At 37.5% G+C, this 21,528-nt stretch overlaps 1 protein-coding gene across 1 annotated transcript in view; it reads left to right on the plus strand.

Annotated features, from left to right (window-relative positions):
• The first annotated feature begins 4,834 nt into the window (after positions 1–4,834).
• The window catches only part of LOC102726383 (src kinase-associated phosphoprotein 2), a 57,984-nt gene continuing 41,290 nt past the window's right edge, over positions 4,835–21,528 (plus strand). The window contains exons 1-3 of the mRNA XM_081800374.1: positions 4,835–5,353; positions 6,444–6,507; positions 6,829–6,966. Of these exons, the coding sequence (XP_081656500.1) occupies positions 5,276–5,353; positions 6,444–6,507; positions 6,829–6,966 (280 nt within the window). The 5' untranslated portion in view covers positions 4,835–5,275. The remainder of the gene's footprint in view (positions 5,354–6,443; positions 6,508–6,828; positions 6,967–21,528) is intronic.

Raw genomic sequence — 21,528 nt, forward strand, 5'->3', positions numbered from 1 at the left:
GGTTTAGCCTGGTGATGGGTATTAAAGAGGGCACATTCTGCATGGAGCACTGGGTGTTATACGCAAGCAATGAATCATGGAACACTACATCAAAAACTAATGATGTAATGTATGGTGATTAACATAACATAATAATTTTAAAAAATGAGGAAAAAAAAAAAAGAATACAATGCATCATGGCTGTTTAAGAGATAGGCAAAGGTAGAGGAGCCCATAAAGCAAGCTGAGAAAGTTGGACCCAAGTTGCAGGAGGAAATGCAAGATAACGTTCCTCTCTATGAAGATTTCATAAATTGCATGTTCTAGAACAGTGGTTTTTCAAACATTAGTGTGTATCAGAATCACCTGGGATGCTTGCCAAAACTTTGTTTCCTGGAGCCACTCCCAGAGATTTCCATACAGCAAGTGCAAAGTAGTAGCCATTTCTGTATTTTTAATTAGCATGCAAGATCTAACATAGTTGGTGATTCTTGAAATATACTTTGAGAAACATCCTTCTAGGAGACAGGGTGAAATGGTTGAAAAAAAGCAAGTCTTTGGAATCACTTATGTTAGGGTCCTGGCTTTTACAGTCTACTCGTTATGTGGCCGTGAGCAAATTGGTTGTTTTAAGGTTTGTTTTTCCACCAGTGCTGGGATATAATAAATGCCTTCTTTCTCTTAGAATTATTTCATGGTATATATGAGATATGTTTAAATTTCTGGGCCTACAGAAGGAGCTCAGGAAATGTGAGTTGTCTTTGTGCACTTAAGAGACCTAAAACACAGCTGTAAACCTAAAAGGCAGTGAAAAAGTAGAAGGAAATGGCTATCATTAATCTCATGCATTTTGTTTTGTAAGAGATTAGAGCCAGCTCCTTTTTACCTTGAACCTACTGAGTTAGAATTGTGTAAAATTAAGTTACTGATTTAATAGGTTTTATTATCTAGTTTCTCCTGGCAGACTTCAGTTCTGTAGACATTAAATCCGAACAGCATGATATAGACAAGATTAAAGTGTGAAATAGAAGATGAGGGAAATTTAATAGAGAGACAAACACCTCAAAAATCCTGAGGGCATCAATGTGTTATAATATAAAAGCTAAATACTCAATACTAAATCATCAAGATGTTATATTATGTTTAAGGGAATTGTTTGAGAAGTCAGGGAAGTATATCTTTCAGAAAGATTTCTGTTATAACGACTAACATTTACAAGTGTTTGGCACTTAAAGGAATAAGCTTCTGCTATTCGGGAAGTTCACTTAGATGCAATATTTATTAGTCTTTTGCAGTTTTGGATAAATCAACTTATATGACTTTATTTCCCGTTTGATTGGCATGTTACTATTTTTTTTTAACAGTCTGTCTCAAGCCAGCAAGTGTCCTTGAAACTATCCTAGAAGGCACTGTGGAATTATATATAAATATATAATTTATATATATAACATATATAAATTAACTTATATGTAAATCTCAAAATATAACATAAATATCTGCTATATGGATTGTCATATAATGCTATGGTTTTCTTCCTTTTCTCTATCTGGAGGAGATGCTAATGTAAAGAGAGAAGAGCAGAGTTTTATCAAAGCTGTGTCTACGCCAATTTCATGTCTTGGACTTTCTGTCCCACATTGGCTAATAAGAAAAAAGGCTACTTAATGGTTATGCATTTGCAAAAGCTATTGAGAAAGAGTTATGAATTTCCTTCATTCTCTTCAACCTTTCTGTTCCCATACTTCTACCCTCACTTGGATGCATATATGATTATTTATTCCCAAATATTCAACTATCAGCTGAATAGGTCTAGGTATTCGTTTCTTTTTATTATTAGTTTTACTTGGTTAGAAAATACCACCTTTTGTTTTGTAGACCTAGGTCTGTCTTTGGCTGAATGAGGTTTTCTTCTGTTATATCTTTGATTATTGGCTCTGTGTTATTTGTTACTCTTCTGGAACACCCATTTTTTCTTATGTTTTTGTCAGTCTTCCATATCCCTCACATTCCTCTTTTCTCTTCCCCTTTATTCTTTTTTTTTCTACCTACCGGGGTAGAAAGTTTTAAGGGTATCTGATCTGATTTTTCAACAATGTTCAAAATTTTCAGCTTTTTATCACTTTAATAAGTCATTTGTTTTGCTGCTGCATTTTCATTTCCTTATACAGTATTTTCCCCTTATTTTACTAGCTCCATTCCAATTTCTGTCTCAGCCATTTCTCTTTTTATATTACATTGTTTTATCTTTCACCTCTTTTAGATTTTTTTTACATTATAAAGGATACAGAACAATTATTTATATCTGTTTCTCCTACTTTGCTCTTTCTTTTTACTTCTTGAATGCTATGTTTTTGTATCACATAGTATTTTTATGGCACATGTGTTCCTTTGTTTGCTTTTCCTCTTTTACTTATGTTTGGAGGTTGTATATCCTTGTCTCTGTAATTGGGGTGCTTATCTCTAGATTGGGTTCATGGCCTCTCTCTGGTTCATCTGACTAGAGGGTGCTCATGTCCTCCTCTTAGACTCTAACAGAAGATCTGGGACATGGCCCTATAGTATATTTCTGGAGGTTTTGTCTAAAGTGGATCTGCTAGTCTAAGGAGAGGTCACCTCATTTGGCTGCCTGGTTGTCTGATTTCTAGATGATCTAGCACAAGAAAGTTTCCTGCTCCCTGCAGTTCTTCCAAACTCAGTCTTTGTAATTGTGCCAATTTTACATCTCCAGATGTAAACCACTCCTTATGCATTTCCATCCCCACTGATGTTACATTGCCCAGAATTTCAGACCCAGAATAAAGAGAGAAAGCATGGGCTTTAGATGAGATGGACCAAGTGATTAGAGCAATTGAGCCCTTGTGCAGCAAGGGAGCCACCTTCTTTCATCTGGTCTTTGAAAATCCTTTTTTTTCCTGGAAAGTTTAAAGAAATCTCTCAAAATTGTTCTGTGTGGCTTTACTATTTGGCTTCTGATTGTTTCCATTTTTTGTAATGAAAATTAAATCTTTTGCCCATCTAGCGGATCACTGAGTAATATTCCTGGAGCACTTAAATTTGTATCCTATGTGTATGTGTGTATGTGTTGCAGTGGGAAGGTGGGAAAGGTATGGTAAGGTATTTCTAGAGTTTATCTCACCATTCCTGTAATGCTCCCTTGCTTGTTTTAAATGCTCGATAATAGATTTTTTTTTCCAATGAGTGGATGAATGACTTAGTCTTCTTTGAGAATTTAAGGTTAAGCCACAGTGCTTAACCATTTATTATTTTAATACTTTTCCCCAGTAGTATTTTTCCAATTAGATATATTGCAAAATATGTCCTGGAAATACCAGTTCCATAAAAAGTTCTATGAAAAAAGGGTTCCATGGACAAATCATGTTGTGAAATGCTGCATACTATCTTTCTCATAGAAATGTAATCAATATGTAAATATATTAAGGGCCTCAAGAAGGCCTGGAGTAAAAAAGCCTGGTTAACTCTTTTTAATTCAGTATTTCCCAAACTTATTTGATCATAGACCCTATTTATAGCCCATGAAACACACTTTGGGAAATGCTGCTCTAAGTTTTGTTTTTTTCTGAACATCATAGAGTACATTGTAGACTTTTTCCATAAGGCAAACTTCTAATTTTTAGATCATGGAGAGATGTAAATTATGACTTAATATGATTAGAATGTTCAGATTTAAGTCAGGAATTTCTAATTCAGATTTTTTTTTCCTCATTTGATGTTTTGAACAAGATATAATCTCAATAACTTTTTAAATGAATCTTCTTTTTAAGATTTTATTTATGTATTTGTCAGAGAGAGAGCGCGCGTGCACAGCAGGGGGAGAAGCAGGCTTCCTGCTGAGCCAGGGAGCTCAATGCAGGACTCGATCCCAGGACCCTGGGATTATGACCTGAGCCAAAGGCAGGTGCTTGACCAACTGAGCCACCCAGGTGTCCCTCAATAACTTTTTAAAAATATATGTTACTTCAGCCCTTAAATTAGTGTATTAAGAAAAGGAGATAAATGTTTTATTGGTTCACAGGGCTGAGAGAGCCTTCCACGCCATGATAAGAAGCATTTCTAGATTTCCCCCGAGCTCAGTAAAAGAGACAGTTGCCCTTACTCATGATCTTGAAATTGCAAGTTAACCTAGGAAGTAAACCTGTAGTGGTGCAGCTTTTCTATCAAAATGGTATAACTGGGTGAAGTCGGAAAGCAGACCAATTTTATCTCCGTCTCAGAGTTTTAAATCCTTTGTTGTATTCCTACTTTGTCTTAAAAATAATATCTGACTAAAGCTCAAGTTGTCTTTTCTTTTGTCTCCTCATCATGTGGGATTTAGCCATGCTTTACTAGCTGACCGGTTCACTGACTGGTTAAGAAACCTACTTTTCGGGCACCTGGGTGGCTCAGTTGGTTAAGCGACTGCCTTCGGCTCAGGTCATGATCCTGGAGTCCCGGGATCGAGTCCCACATCGGGCTCCCTGCTCGGCGGGGAGTCTGCTTCTCCCTCTGACCCTCCTCCCTCTCATGCTCATTGTCTCTCATTCTCTCTGTCTCAAATTAATAAATAAAATCTTTAAAAAAAAAAAAAAAAAGAAACCTACTTTTCTTTGGATTTGTTTCAGCAACTAATGCTTCCGTGCTTGCTTTACCTCTCCTTTCCATCCAAATGCTTTGTTTTCCCCTCATAGCTTTTTATAATTAGTAGGGTTTTTTTGCTTTGCTTTTTAAATTTACAGTTCAGTTTGTACCAATTTAGGAGATATTTTTTAAAAGAAGAGCCGTGTTTTTTAGAGACTTTTTTGGGGGTGGGGTGTTGGAAGGTGGTAATGAGAAGGGACGGTGGTAAAAAAGCCCAGTGGGTTTTCAGCTCCAGGTTTTCCCACTGGCTTATAAATCTGAGAGAGCCATGGATTTGGAGTAGGTTTGTCCAGCAAGTTCCAAGTTCCAGTTCTTGGATTTTCCCTACAACAAAGTGTCCTAATCCCATACTTCTTTCTGAATAAGGCTAACTGTGGACCTCTTCGTCTTGTTCCCTAAGATATCCTTTGTGAACCCAACCATCCCAAATACTTCTGTAATTTTAGAATTAGAAGTGATATCTAGAAACTAAACATTAAATACTATGAAAACAATATGACCAAAAAAATACCCTTTCAAGAATTGACAGAGAAAATCTAAATAAAAGATAATCAACTGGGTGTTTATATTCACTGCAGAAAATGAAATTCTAACTTTTGTTTTATCTTCCACAGACAAGCAACAGAAAGGTGAATTTGCAATAGATGGTTACAATGTCAGAATGAATAACACTCTCAGGAAGGATGGAAAGAAAGATTGCTGTTTTGAAATCTCTGCTCCTGATAAACGCATCTATCAGGTTGGAGTTTTTGTGTTGTTTTGAAATTAAGTTGATAAAATGTTCTGATTTCATTTATAAAGCCATTAACATTTTGTTAAAACAACTCTCCCTGACATGTTTAATAATAATAAAAGATACTGATTTTATACAGTGAACATTCATATAAGAAGAAACACATTTTTGGGCGCCTGGGTGGCTCAGATGGTTAAGCGTCTGCCTTCGGCTCAGGTCATGATCCCAGGGTCCTGGGATCGAGTCCCACATCGGGCTCCCGGCTCAGCAGGGAGCCTGCTTCTCCCTCTGACCCTTGCCCCTCTCATGCTGTTTCTCTCTCGCTCTCTAAAAAAAAAAATAAATAAAATCTTTAAAAAAAAAAAAAAGAAGAAACACATTTTTAAAAAAAAATTTCAGATTAGTTGTGATATCTTCTCTTGAAAGGGAACAAGCGAATATGTAATTTATCAGCTACTTCACGTGTTGCGTTTTATATCTATTTTAATAGCACTGCGTGATTTCTTAAAAGAATTACATAGCAGAAAGAGTAAAATTATCAAAAGAAAAATATCAGCATGTTTATGTATATTGTCTTGCTTAGGGTTGTGGGAGAAAATGAAGGTAAAGGCACATATCAGCTCCGTGATTCAGGAGCTATCAGCTCGCATCGATATGGAATGTATGTTTAATAAGTTTTAAATATCTGAGATTGCAGTTGAAAGCCAGTTAATTAAGTTGTCAGGTAGTGTGTTGGAATCTGACAAGAACATTTTTAGGAAGACTGTACCTGGCAGTCTGAAGAAATTCATGGGTGTCTTCTAATTGTCAAGGGCAAATTTTGTTCATCAGTTCTGTCTTTGACATTGATGAAGAGAAGCAGCTTTTTTTCCTGCACAGCTGCCAGCTCCTGATCAGAGTTTCAAATCCATCATCCTCTGCTTCAATTACGTAAATTTGTCAAAATTAACTGTACATTATAAGAAGCATCCTTGCAAGAAAGGTAGTACTAGACATGAAAAGAATTACTAATGGTCTTAAAGAAGTGATAAGAATGCGACATACCTCTCGTTTCCACTGTGGTGAATTTTCTTATTATTGTTTATTTTTTTGTTAGTTCACAGCAGCTTCTCCCAAAGATGCCGAAGAATGGGTACAGCAGCTGAAATTTGTATTACAAGGTAAGAGCAATCAATTGAACTAGTCATTGCAGTCTTTAAATATTGAAGAACTGAACGAATTTGGATTTGCATGTACGAAAGATTATCGACTCCTATGAGAATGACCAAGGGAACGTGGTCGTTACTAATACAGACTGTTCACTTCAGATTTATAAAAGTGTTTTTTCTGTAAGTACCAACTGGCAACTTTGCAATTCACATATTTATGTAATAATCAGTTTTTGAAAATGACTCTATTGGGCTACATTTGTTTAGAAAATAGGGTTTTGAAAACCTCTTTTGCATTCTCAAAAAATTTGCCTCATGCAACATATTTTTCAGACATGGGATCTGATGTTATTCCTGAAGATGATGATGAAAGAGGAGAATTATATGATGATGTTGACCATCCTCTACCAACCAGCAGCCTACCAGCAAGCAGCCAACCAACTGATGATGAAATTTATGAAGAACTTCCAGGTATTTATCATCTGGTGATTCATTTAAGGATTTTTAGGGCTTTTTCCCGGCCCCCCCAATGTCATATATCATCAAGTTGACAACCTGAGTGGAAATGGTGAGCTATTAAAAACAAGGACAAAGAAAATCCTCAAAACTCTATTTTATGAAAAGGGTTCTGCTTGAGGTATTTCAAGTGAGTGGATGTACACTTATGAAAAGTGAGTGGAATGTTAAAATGGAGCAGATACAGTCCTAATCTCATGGGACTTTTGGCTCATTAGCATTGTTTATGCTACATAATTTTTTAATTAAAAAATTGACTTGCCTTACAGTTTTTTCCACCAACTGACACATCATTTTTTATTTATATATCTTGGAACTTTCATTAACCAGAAGTTCTGTGCACACCCCATATGTCAACAACTTCTGCCTCATATATTCCTGTTTGCTGTGGTGTATTGCATTGTCTTGGAGAAATATTGTTGCACTATAAACAAAGGCCTTTTGAGACTTGAAGTTTTCTCACTTGATATTTTATCATCAATATGAATAAGTTTTCTTATTCTACATTTTTAGGCATTGTTTAGTGTTTATATGCCTCAGTATCTGTTACATAACATAAAATTAATTGTCTACTGGCTATTTGACTTGTATTTTTGAGGGTCAAGCTAAAACAGAATAGGTATCACGAACTTAGGATACCTAGAATATGAACACATTCAGGGAATCATTGCCTTACTAATACTATAGGTTGAAATGAACTTTTTTTCTGTCTATTAAAAAATCAGTAGAGAAGAAAAAGGGATTATGAGCAATGTGAGATTTAACCAACATCTCATGCAGAGAAGTTGTTTTTCTCTGAATAGAATGATTTTTTAAAAGATTTTATTTATTTATTTGAGAGACAGAGAGAGCACGAACAGGGTGAGGGGCAGAGGGAGAAGCAGACTCCCCACTGAGCAAGGGGGCCTGATGCAGGGCTTGATCCTAGGACTCTGGGATCATACCCAAGCCGAAGGCAGACACTGAACTGACTGAGCCACACAGGGGCCACTGAATAGGATGATTTAACAACATAGCATAAACCTTTAAAATTGATTTCAAAAATACTCAAAATGTTCCAAATTAACATACAAATATCATTTTCAGTGAAGTCAGTAAAGCATAGTAATAACTAGCACGTGGATTTTAGAGTCATAAAGTTTAAATTCTGGCTGTCCCATTTACCAGCTCAGTGACCTTAAAAGTTGTCTTTTCCTTCATCTGTAATTCTTCATTTTCATCTATTAGAATTCTTTTTTTTTTTTTCAGTCAGTAAAATGGGGATAGTATCATGGTGGGGGAATGAGCTCTCAGCACACTGCTTGAATCATGACAAGCCCACAGTAAGTTGTAACATCATCATTATTGTATCCAGTAAATTCTTGCAAGTGCTTATATGAAACTATAAGAATGGCTTTTCTGATCAAGTAAGAATTAATGATTGTAATGGTATTATAAATTCAAGTACTACAAAAAGTACTCACATATGCATCTACATACTGGTTTTCACTACCCTAGAGATGATTAGTCTAAAAGCATAATTTTGTGGGGAATAGTAATCTGTACCTTTTTATTATTTTAGTGGAACTATATGTTTATAGCCCCTTCCTTTCTGATTGATCCTAGGGAAATGGCATCTGCCATAGTATTAGTTATCCTCAAGTTGGGAAGAATATTTTCTGACCGCTTGTTTTTAGTCACACCCTATCGTTAACACATTTATTTCATTTTTAAAAATGTTCAGAAGGGCTTGCGAGAATGTATACCGATGTAAAACGGAGGAAAGTGGTACCTTTGAACGTATTATTGTCATACACCTTTTATTCCTTTAAAACCCTGCAGTGAATGGGTTACATTATAATTGTTGAATGTTGAATTGACTGCTTGTTAAGTTCTGTGTTTCTTCAACTGGACCATCCCCTATCCGCCACTCCGCCCCCCACCCTCCAGAAAACTATCAGTCAGGAGTGAAGATTGAATATTCGTAGTCCTCTTCCTAACAAAGGTCCAGGGAAGATCTCCTTTAAGTAGCTTGAAATCTTAAAAATATGAAACATCTTTTCTTTTCCCTCACTACAGATGTTCTACTTCATCCCTTTTTTTTTGGCCTGGGGCCACATAATTGTTGGAAATAACTGGTTACTCTTTAAGTGGTCTTACTTCTTGCTGAGGTACTGGAAGAAATCTAAGCTGCTCTGGGATTCCTTGCCCCTGCCTGGGATCCCAGTTGCTGTACAAAGTGATGGAGCTTGATAGAGCCTGCAACTGTGCCCCTGGGAAGGAAGCTGGGCTAGGCAGCTGTGGAATGTCTCCTTCTTCTTTCTTCCCCAGTGTACCCGAGAACCGCTTCAACATCTGCACAGCTCAAGTCTGTCGAGTCTGAGCCAGCCGCTACAGAGGGGATTTTTCTTAGTGAAAGTCCTCAAGCTGTCTCTCAGAGTTTGTTGAGGTTTTGTTTGACGAAATATCTAAAACTAGGAAGTCGCTTTTCTTCCTTTAAAAAAGGATCTCTCAGGATGAGCATGGAGGGAGTTGCTTTCACTTCTGTGAGATATGAGTACAATTTTGAGAGGAGGGGAGGACAGTGGAAGAGCAGTGAACACATTCACAAACTGCTGCTATTTTTCCAGTTCTGTACAAAGAAGGACATATCTCTGAGGTCTGACTGGTTAAATTCCAAGAATGAATTAATACTACCATTTCACCACAATTTTCTGTCCATTCTATATAGTTGAAAACTAAGCCTCTTAGTTGAAAGATGGAGCATACAAATGTGTTTGAAGGAAAATCTAAGTATTCAACGTCACAGAGTTCTTTTTCTGAGAAAGTAAAGCTCTTACCCTAATGAGTATATATTTTTGAATGTAAATAAACCTGAATGTGTTTAAGTCTTAATAACAAGAAGAGAACGTTGCTTAAAAAATCGTATTGCGAAATATCCCTTGAAACGTTGAATTCTCTGGGAGTGTGAATGGTCTCATTGTGATTGTTTTTCAGTGAGGGTCTTCGAACTTGATTACAGCAGCTTCTCTTTAATTTCTTGTTCATTAATTTTTAAGTAGCTTCGCCAAAGAATAAGAATACATTCTTTGTGCGTAGGGGATTTATGCATATGTACCAAAGAGTGGAAAGAGGGCCATTTCTGGGGAGTAGGAAAGGCGTCTGGCTTTTCTTCAAATACACTAATGCTTTGACATCTTTTATGTCTTGGCATCTCCTCGCCTGGGCCACTCAGGTTTGCTCACACGGTGATATTACTGTGGCATATTTGTGTTGGCACGACTTGTATGTTGATCAAAGTGTGTTAGACGGTTTCATAACAGTCATGAGTTCATTCAGCTTTGCACAGATTTCAGAAGTCGGTGCTCGTTTTTTCGTTAGAAATACAGAAGAACGGTTTTGTTTGATTTTTGAATCTTGAAAGAGGAGAGCAGTCCTTGGGGAATGGCTGCAGAAATCAGCCCAGCTTGCTCTTCTAGTTACCACGTCACTTGATTCCCCCCCGCCCCCCGCCCCAAAGTCAGGAAATTGTGCAGCAACAACAACAATAAGACTTTTTAAAGAGATAGACTGAATAGAATCGGCCCCGTAACAAGAGTAGTAGTAACTGCCTGTCAGCCCCTTAAATCTCTAGCTTTCAGGGGAATTGCATTTGAAATTCTTCTGCCAAGTGGACTGGAAGAGAGAGGGCAAAATAAAACAGGAAGACAAATTTCTAATTCCATTAACCTATTTTTTAAGTGTTAATTCATTTTTTTTTTTCCATAATGACAGATTGAACTATTCTGAGCCAGAAACAAAGGATGTTTTTATCCTTTGGTGATTCAGATACATTTTAAATGTATTCATTCCAACTGTCTGTATCGAAAATGGAATATAAAGTAAAATGCAGCTGTAAATTTTTTTCGATGAAAACTATTATGTATACGTAAAAAAGAACAGCATAACATTCCTTAAATTTTGAGCAGTCTCCGGCAAGTGTATACGAATGCTAACTTAATCAGTGAGTGGTCACAACCCCCCTCAAAATACATTTTAGCTTTATTTTCCTACTGAATCATTATCACTCATAGTACCAAGTTAATATCAAGATTACAGGGGGCTCTGGAGTCTCTGGTATTAACATCATTGTAAGTGATGATTGGTTCTGGTTTCACCAAAGAATTTTTCTCATTCCTTCTTTGGAATGCAGTGGAAAGATGCCAGCTGACTTTCACAGAACCACATATATTCAGCATTTTAACATTGTTAGTCCAGGCAGCCTCCTGGCATCCTTTTCTCTTAAACCGTGGTACTGAATTGTAAAGTTATTAAATGTGGTGATACAGTATCCTAATACATGATATGATAAGTATTTTTCCCCAAATAGATAACTAGATTAGAGTCAATTTTGGGGTGGTTTCAGCTCTGAACTCTGCTAAGAGGGTTATCTGAAGCTCTAGAAAATAAGGGAAATAGCTATAAATTAGGGTCCCTGTGCACATCTGATTGTTTATATTTTTATCTTTGCTGAATATAAATGTGATTTTAATATTGTTTATGTTGTCTGTTGCATAATACGGCATGAAGCTTTGGAATACAGGTGTGCCTGTCATGCAGCTTTTCTCTATCATTGGCATTGCAAATAAATTCATTCCAAGAGATGGTTTGACACATATTAAAACCCAAAATACCTGTGTGCATGCAAAAAACATATGTCTGTCGGTAGAAAGATAGACTAACCCGTTTTTGCAACTTGGAGCTACATCAGTGGTTTTCAACCACCAGAGATTTTGGCCCTCAGGGTACATTTAACGATTTAGTGTTCGGAGGCATTTTGGTTGCCACAACTGGGTTGTATATGTGTTACCAGCATCAGGTGGGTAGAGGCCAGGGATGCTGCTAAACATCCTATAGTACACAGGACAGCCCCCACAACAGAGAACTATCTGACCCCACATGTCAATAGTGGTGAGGTTGAAAAACCCTGCACAGGAATGTAATAGACAGCTTTTGGTTTATAACCATATCTCTGGAGTGATAAAAACCCATACCCATGCTCCATATAGGAGTTTATTTTTGTGGACAAAACAAAGGCTTCCTTACATAGATAAAACTAGGATTACGTTCAGTGGTTCTGGGTCATAAGGGACGGGCCGGACTTGCCTGTCACTCTTTCCTTCAAGGGGTTGAACTTCTGTCAGTCTTAGAGGGATGAGAAAACCACGAAAGAGGAGAAAGGAAAGAAGCACTTCCTCTGTTTGTGTGAACACACTCTGTGAAGGAAGAGTCTTTTTTGCTACTGTATGTGTGTGTCTTCCTTGTACAGAGACATGGCTTCTAATATTCTGATGAGGTTGCTCTGCCGCGGCCGAAGTGAGACCAGTGGGTGAGGGTTTGGATCTTCGGAAAGGGAGTCAGGGAGCCGGGGAGAATATCGTCTCCAGCAATTCCAGGGCCACCTGAATTTTGACACCTCTGGGACTTCTCTCCTTTCTCCCTTCTTGGGCTTGGACTTTGCAGAGCTTCATGGGCTTGAGATGGTGGGAAGGCTGTCTGTCCCTGGAGGTGGGCAGGGAGGTGCTGAGGCAGCCCCATGAGGCAGAGGGAGGATGGCTCACCTGAGTGTGCTTCCCGACAAGCCACGCGGGGTGCTGCTTCCTTATTCTCTGTCCATTTCCTTTTTGCTCTTGCTGAGTTTTAACTTGTAAATCTTTATTTTCAAACAGTACACGCTCACTGGAAAAACCTTAAATACTGCTGATGTGCACAAAAGAAAGTACAAGTCACTCACCCTCTATTCTACGTAAATGTGAACAGTTTGATATGAATCTGTTGTCTTTTTTTGGCCCATTTACAAATGTACAAATGCATATAACATTTTAACATTTTAAAAATAAGAACCTTTATTTCATTTACTTGCTTCTACTCTTTCATTTCCTTTTTACTTTCTTCGCACTATTACTTTCTTTCTTTATTCATTCTTTTATTTTCCTCCTTTCCCTTTTCCATTGCCATCCTCTGTTTTCGCCCTTGCTTTCATTTCTTCCCTTCCATAAATATTCTTGAGCACCTGTTCTGTGTTAGGCGCTGTACCTAGGTGCCCGGAAGCCGCTGCCCTTCCTACCCGGGCCCTAAATGGGTGTGGTTGCTCCTTCCCCTTCCGGCCCAAGCCTTGACTTACTACTGCACCCTCGATCTCCTGTGCCTGTTTGTGTCCTGTGTATATACGCCTTTTTCACGTCGCATGAGTTTGTTGTATTGGCTTTCCTGATAGAGGAATGCGGTCTTCCTGGGGGTCATGTCAGCACTACTATGACGCCTCTCAAGCCGTCCTCCACTTGCCCTCTTCCTCTCCAGCTGCCTCTTCTCTTCGGGCTCCGCCCCTGCCCTGCACACACTGAATGCCTTTCTTTGTATCTGTGGCCACTTAATTTGTGGTGATAGAGAGCGAGGGCTTTGGAGGCAAACATACATTCTGCACCTCACTCGGTACTTTAGCCAAAAGAAAAGTGAATACAGGGGAAGTGGTGATGTAAGAAACAAGAATGGACATAGACGTAGGTAAAATATGTCAGCAACGTTAACTATGGATTACTTTATTTTTATCGTTATGTTCAGTTAGCCAACATATGGATTACTTTTATATGAGCCTTTTCTTCTAATTTAAAAAAGTAAAACCAAAGTTAGCTAACAATTAAAAAATTTAGCTGGGGCAAGAGGGGCAGGGAGTGAAAGCATGCTAAGTGTTGTTCAGGAGGAGAGAGGAGAGAAATACTGAGAAGTGTGGTCTTTGTTAGGAAATGCATGATAAATTTCCAAGTGAGTACTAAGTAAATAGGAATGCAATCTTGAGATTCCCAAAGTAGCCGAAGGGACATAAAAGGTGATCACAGAAAAAAATTTTAAATCCAAAAGAAGGCAGGAAAAAAAGAACAAGGAGCAAAGAGACAATATGGTAAAAATAAGCCCAAATGTAAAAGTAATTACAATAAATAGAACTTGATTAATTCAATCTAGTAAAAGACAAATTATCACATTGGATTTTTTTGAAAAGATTTTTTTTTGGTGGGGGAGAGGCAGAGGGAGAGGGAGAGAGAATCTCAAACAGACTCCCCACTGAGCGCAGAAGCTGGCCCAGGGCTCAGTCCCACGACCCTGAGATCATGACCTGAGCCGAAATCAAGAGTCGGACGCTTAACCGAGAGTACCACCCACTCAAAATCCTCGTTGGATTTTTTTTTTTTTAATCTAGCAGCAATCTTCTTAGAGGAGCTGTTTCTGAAACAAAACCACATAGAAATTTTCCAAGTAAGGGAATGGAAATAAATAAACCTGGCAATCCTGTTCAAACAAAGCTACTGTCTATGTTAACACTAGACAATGTAAAATTTAAGGCATAAAGGAATAGTAAGACTATTACATAAAGCAATAGTAAGACTAGTAAGAATGATACTACATAATAATAGTAAAAAAAGATAAAGCTTAAATGCAGCTAACTGCATAACCTTGAAATCTGTAAAGCAAAAACTTATTAAGACAAATTTGACAAATCTTCAATTATAGTGGGAGATTTTTAACATACCACTTTTAGAAACTGGTAGACCAAGGAGGTAAAAAATTAGTAAGTGCATGAAAGATTTGAACCAAAAAGAATTGATGAACAATCTAATCTATCTAAAAAGACATTCAGTACATATAGACTATTTATGGAAATTGGCCATATATAAGTTCACAAAATCTCAACAAATTTCTATGAATCTATATCATACAGACTGTGTCCTTTAACTGCAATGAAATTTAATTAGAAACCAATACTAGAAAGGTAGTTAAAAATACCCAAGCCCCTGTGTTTGGAGGCTGAAAAATAAATTTCTGAATAGCTCATGAATTAGAAGAGGAAATCACAATGAAAATCACAAAATATGTAGTTCTGAAAGACAATGAAAAGAGTACAAATAAAAACTTGTGGCATGGGTCTTAAACTCTAGTTAGAGGGATATGGTGGTGAGTAAAACAAATGAGAGAATCCCTAACGAACTGGAGATGAGAGAACTATTAAAGAAGACAGAAAAAGACTATAAAATAAATGAAATGATTAAAGAGACAAAAGAAGGAGAGGAAGTTCTAACAAGTGATAAGGACCCTATGGAAAAAGATCAGATTTCTTTTTTAAAAAAACAAATAGATTCATTATAAATTATTGATGATTTGAATCATTTAGCCACCAAATTCTAAATTTTTGGACACACATATTTATTTTTACATTGCCTAGGGAACCATTAGAATAATTATTAGAATAGCCTAGAATATAATATAATCATTATGAGAATCAGAATTTTAAAAAATTTGAACCAGAATTTATGCAAATGTCAGCCACTCTCGTCAGACTGAAATGCTGACATTTATAAAGCAAGAAGAAAAATCACACTCATGGGCCTTGGCCATTAAGAATTTTTTTTAAAGATTTTATTTATATATTTGAGAGAGAATGAGAGAGAGAGCATCAGGGGGTGAGCGGCAGAGGGAGAGGGAGAAGAAGGCTCCCCTCTGAGCAGGGAGCCTGACACTACCTCGGGCTTGATCCCAGGACCCTGGGATCATGACCTGAGCCGAAGGCAGACACTTAACTGACCGAGCACCCAGGCGCCCCAAAGATTTTTCTGTGAACCTTAGATGCAGAATTCTAAAACTGTGCCAGAAGGTGAAATATTCACATTGTAGGTTTTGTATCTGTACGTAACTGAGTACTTTATCTTTTAGCACCAAGAAGTCTCGAGAATTAGTTTCAAGATAGAGCTTCTAATCACCTTTGTATCAGCCTTTTTAACTGGAGTCTTCATTCTGCAGATATGATTTACTTCCCAAGTAGAATATAAACAGATAAGAGGCTGCTTTTGTTTTTAATTCCTCCATGCTTTCAGAAGATAGAATATGATAAAGTTTGTAGTAGCTTCACAAAAATGTATTTACCTCGTTAAGTCCCAGAAAAAAAATATACCCACATCCATATACCCACATGAACACACATATCCGTAGAGACAGACTGCAGCAAGAGATCATCAAGGCTTCGCTATTTTTGCAGATAGGCCAGCTGGGAATATCAACTTCCTAAGAGTACCCAGTTGCTTACTTTAAAGCAATGATTAATAAGAATGGACAAGTTCAACAAAACGTCAGTGATAGATATAAGCACTCTTCATATCCGGCCTCGGCAAGTGCTACAGTTGAGTAAACGCAAGCCTTTAACAAAGTGGGGAAAAATCCAGTCTAACCTAAACTCAAGTGAAATTTTACTTTGATTTTGTTCAAGTAAGCCATTCTTCTATAGATTTGTCCCTCTTTATTAGAACTTCATTAGAATTTCTACAAAGAAATAGCAACTCCTTATACTTATGTCTCTCTTAGCCCCTTTGTTTCTTATTACAGGAGTTGAGATGGGGCGGGCAATTTTTCTCATAGACAAATAAGGAAAGTCAGATGCAGAGTGGCATTTTGAGCTCTCTTTGGAACCAGATCCCAAACTTCTCGGCTTCTTGCCTGGGCCTCTTTCCATATTCCTGATCCTGCTGCAAGAAGGTACAACCTAATTCTGCTTCTCTTTAGCATAAAGATGCATGGGAGAACCATTGTTTCTTCACCTGCTTACTCTTTAACCCCTGGCAATTTGACTTTATATTCCTTTTTTTTTTTTTAATTTTTAAATTATTTTTTTTATTATGTTCAATTAGCCAGCGTATAGTACATCATTAGTTTATGATGTAATGTTCAGTGATTCTTTAGTTGCATATAACACCCAGTGCTCATCACAACATGTGCCCTCCTTAATACCCATCACCGGGTTACCCCATCCCCCAAACCCCCTCCCCTCTGAAACCCTCAATTTGTTTCTGGGGTTCCATAGTCTCTCATGGTTCATTTCCCTCTCTGATCCCTTAACTAAAACAGTTTCCTCAAAGTCACCAGTACTGTCCCAGTCATTAGTTTCTTTCCTCAAATTCACCTCCAGAAATTTTATTTTGCTGGGCACCCCTTTCTTCTTGAAACTGTCTCCTCCTCTGGCTTTTGCCATCTCGTTTTCTTGTTATAGGTAATATTTATAAATAAGCATCTCAGCACTGTTTTTAGATTGCCTCATTTCCTGATGCTTGCTGATTGTTTCAAATTATTTTTCTATTTATCCAGTATTTCCTTAATAGTGGAGGTTTTTGCTATTTGTACTTTGTCCTCTCGTTATACATTCTTCTTATAATGCATTCAATTAATAGATTCAACAAATATTTATTGAAAGCCCATTACATACCAGGTTCTGTTCTAGCTGTTGGGGGTTTAGGCATTAAAAAAAAAGCAGACTTTGTCTCCATTAAGATAATTACAGATTGTCGTTAAGTGCTACGAAGATGAGGGGAAGGTGTGAAAGGAGCAACTGTTTTACAGTCTGTGGTTAAGGAAGAGGTGACATTTAAACTGAAACCTCTTGGATAAAACTGGTAAAAGCAAAAAGGCAAACAAAGCACTTTCTAGGCACTGGGAACAGGTGCAAAGACCCCAAGAGAACCAGCACCAGAAAGAACCAGAAAGGTGGGCCACTGGTAGCCACTCAGAGAGAGGTTAGAATGGGATTGAAAATGCAGGCAAAGTAAAACATCTAGACTAACATCTGAACATTTAGAGCAAAGTAAAATGTCTTCACTGAGTAGCTAGTTCATCGAAAGAATTACAAAGGTGGTATGGTAATTATAATAATGGTTAACACTTAGTATGTGCCAGGTATTTTCCTAAGTATTATCTCATTTAATAAGTAGAAATATTTTATGGCCTAGGTATTATTACTATCTCTATATTATAGTTAAGGAAACTAAGTGGTGGAATTGGGACTAGAATGTAGGCATTCTGACTCTTAGCCAACAGCCATACTGCCTCTCAACAGAAACATGTCCTGAGCTATCAAGTGAGCATTTACTGACACACATGTACAAAAGACCCCAGAAAGGGTAATATACCAATCAAATCTCATCTTCACATCTGACCTCTCCTCTGAGCTTTGGCCTCATATTTCAAGTGACTTTTGGCCATCTTGTCAAACTTGTACCTAAGATCAAATTCAGCATCCGACTTACTAATACTGCTCTTCCTCCTTTCTTCTCTATTTCTGTGAACAGCCTTAATAGTCATGCAGGTTTTAAAAATTAAAACTCAAAACCATCCTTGATTCCTTCCTTGATCTCCACTCCCCTAATCCAGTCAGTTTCCAGTTGCTACCGATTCTGCCTGTGAAGCATCATCCATCCCCAGCTCTCCGCTCAGGCTTCAGTAATTCCTCACCTGGGTCATTATTGGAGCTCTTAAGAGTTCTCAGCACTTCCTGTGTGTATGTCTGTCTCACCAGTCAACCCAATAATCTATTCAACATTTGCCAGCAGATTGATCTTCCTAAAACATAACATGGTCAAAGTAATCCCTTGCTCAGTAACTTTTATGGGTCTTCACTGCCTAGGGAATCAAGTCCAAGCTCACTGGCCAGGTCCGAGCTCCTTCCATGATGTGACTTACATTTACCTTTCCATTCCCATTCCCACTGCTCAGACCCATTATTCAGACAGACTGAATTCTTGAACATTCATTATTCCTCCCTTGTGCTTCATATCCATGCCTTCATCACCTACATAGCATTAGGTACCTTATCCTAAACCAATATGTTGAATTAATAAAGTAATTAAAAGACAAAAATTTACTCAAATAGCATATGGATAAAACTTTTGGTTGATTTTTTTCGTTTTTCCATCCAGCCAGTCCACAATCAAATCTACCATATTTTCTAATATAATCTCATTAGCCACAAGATATAGAGTGGAAGCTAAGATGATGAATAAATAGCCCCTGTCTTCAAATATGCTATAATTTAATCAGAGAAACAAATATATGAATATCTAAGTATAGAAAAAACAAAACTAAACATATATAGGTAGATATGTCAATATATCTACCAACCTATCTAAATCACACTCTTACCAATTCCAAAGTCCAATAGTATTACTCTACACCTTGGCCATATTTTCCCTTTCCACACCCATGTAGAACCTTTATATTCACCCATCAGAAACAATGAAAACGCTCTTATTGATTCTGTATATTTATTACACCATTGTATAGTTTTGGTATAAATATAGTATTTTCTCTAAACTCACTTAGGTAGAACCTTTGTGGTTCTTCCATTAGAAACAAAATGCCCTTGGGGCACCTGGGTGGCACAGTCGGTTAAACATCTGACCCTTGGTTTCTGCCCAGGTCTGATCTCAGGGTCCTGAGATCCTGCCCCATATAGGGCTCCACGCTCAGTGGGGAGTCTATTTGAGTTCCTCTCTCCCTCTCCCTCTGCCCCTCCCTCCCTCAAATAAATAAATAAATCTTAAAAAGAAAGAAACAAAATTCCCTTGAAGATTCTGTATATTTATCGGGCACAACAGTATTTTTATAAATATAGAATGGTATAATACTTAACACAATATAGTATTATGGTTTAGTACTAAATACAGTATGGTGATATCATGTCCTCTACCATTCTGGGTATTAACATTTTTTTCAAGAATCTATCAGCTGATGCTAGGAGACAGCATATATAAAAGAATTTAAAACTTTCTTTTAAACGGATTAATTTTTCATTTAATGGGGAAAATATTTTCAAGAAATACAGAAATCAGAAGTTTCATAAGTCCTATCTTCTATTGCTACAAAACATTGACTGGCTCTCCACCTCCCAAACGGCAAATCCCTTATCCCTTACTTTGGTACCCTGAGCTTCTCCACGGGCTGACTAAAGCCTCACGTTCCAGCCCACTCCCTATTCCACTGCCACCAACTCTCCAGTTTCAACAAGCTGGCTTACCCTTCATTCTCCCTTAGACATCCCTTACTTTTTGTTCAGATACTTCCATCTGTATGGAATGTTCTCCTTTTAGTTCAGTTTCTAAGCAGATTTTCCGGATGTTTCAGGCTCAGATCAAATCCCATCTCCCCATAAAGCCTCTTCTGCCCTTCCCAGCATTAAGTGACCCCCGCTTCTCTTAAATTCTATTAGCACCATACATTTGAAAACGAACCACACACAGCTTTGTGGCATTTTTTTATGTTGTTATCCACTGTTCTAGAAATCTTATATTACTTTGCATGTCATTATTTATCAAGCAAACAAATGGATGGATCTTTATATCTTTATTATATTTACAAGCTCCTTGAGGGCAGGGATCAAACCTTATATTTCTTGGTATTCCCTAAAATAATACTTGGACAAGTGCCCTCCTCATAAGAAGTCTATAAATAATATCTGAATAGTATAGTCTTAAGGTAGAGGGGGCTATTAGTTAAGAGAAACTTTTTTTTCCCCCCTCCATGATGATTCTTTTCCTAATAACACCAATTACTGCAGAATCCTGAAAGAATGATTATACTAACCAGTGTACGATCAGTGGTATATTGAAGTATGGCTGATCTCCCAAAACCTCATTAAAATCTAACCTTACTATTCCAGTGAGCATAGTCTCAAATAAATAAATTTGTGAAATATGATACATTGAGTGATGAAAAGCTCTAATATCATCAATCTTTTGTACCATTAAAGGTAGATCATCTACTGTGAGCAACAGGAACAACTTGAGTTACCATTTCCCTGTGGTAGGCTAGTCATCTCAAGCAAGACATTACCCAGGAAATGACATTCTCCTTTGCTCCCACTCATTCATTAAAGATCACAGGTAGAGTAGGTCTAAAGAGCACAGGATCATAACTATGATTTTTTAAAGCTGACATCTGCAAGGACAAAACTCTGCATTTAATGTAACTAGTAAGGAAATAATGAGCTTCATGTTTAAAAACTCAGATATGGAAAGTTGCATAAGCAGCTTAAGGGATAGTGAAACCAAGGTTAAGAATCAGTGATTAGATAGACGCTTGGGGAAGGTGTTTAAAATTATCTCTCAAGCCACTGCTTTGATTCGGTGGGTGTGGAAGAGTCCTTGGAGGATCTAGAAAAGAGGAAGGCTGTGGTCAAGATTCAGTTTGCTCACTCCTGGTACCAGCCATGGCTTATGTTAAGTCCTTTGTTTCCCTTCTCCGCTCCACACCCTTTCCTTCAATTAAGCAAGCTCCTTTTCTCAGCCCACTGTTTACGTCCTGCTCCTGATTTCACATTGCCTGTTAGACTCTCTCATATACCAGATAACCTCATTTCACTTCCCTGGTCAGCCTGTGTTTTCTTTCAGAAATCACCTTACATCTTAGTTCTTCCTGGAAACCTAGCTTGATTAGGCAGGTCAAGGTGAAGGTCATTCATATTCATAATAAAATATAATCTCTCTACATATTGCTTAAGGCATAACTGTAAGAGGCAGTAACCCTAAAACATGTAGATATACATGTCTAGACACTTGAAAATATGTGAGTTTTTGAGCCTAGCTGTTTATTTAATATTTCTTGAGAGTCCAGCATTAATTTAAAGGTATTGTGAAATAATCATTTAAAATTCTAATAAATGAACAGAAAAGGAGCAGTGAAGGAAATGAA

Source organism: Leptonychotes weddellii, chromosome 12 (genome assembly GCF_054177405.1).
Source record: "Leptonychotes weddellii isolate Sample4059 chromosome 12, ASM5417740v2, whole genome shotgun sequence".
In the NCBI taxonomy this organism is placed as follows: Eukaryota; Metazoa; Chordata; class Mammalia; order Carnivora; family Phocidae; genus Leptonychotes; species Leptonychotes weddellii.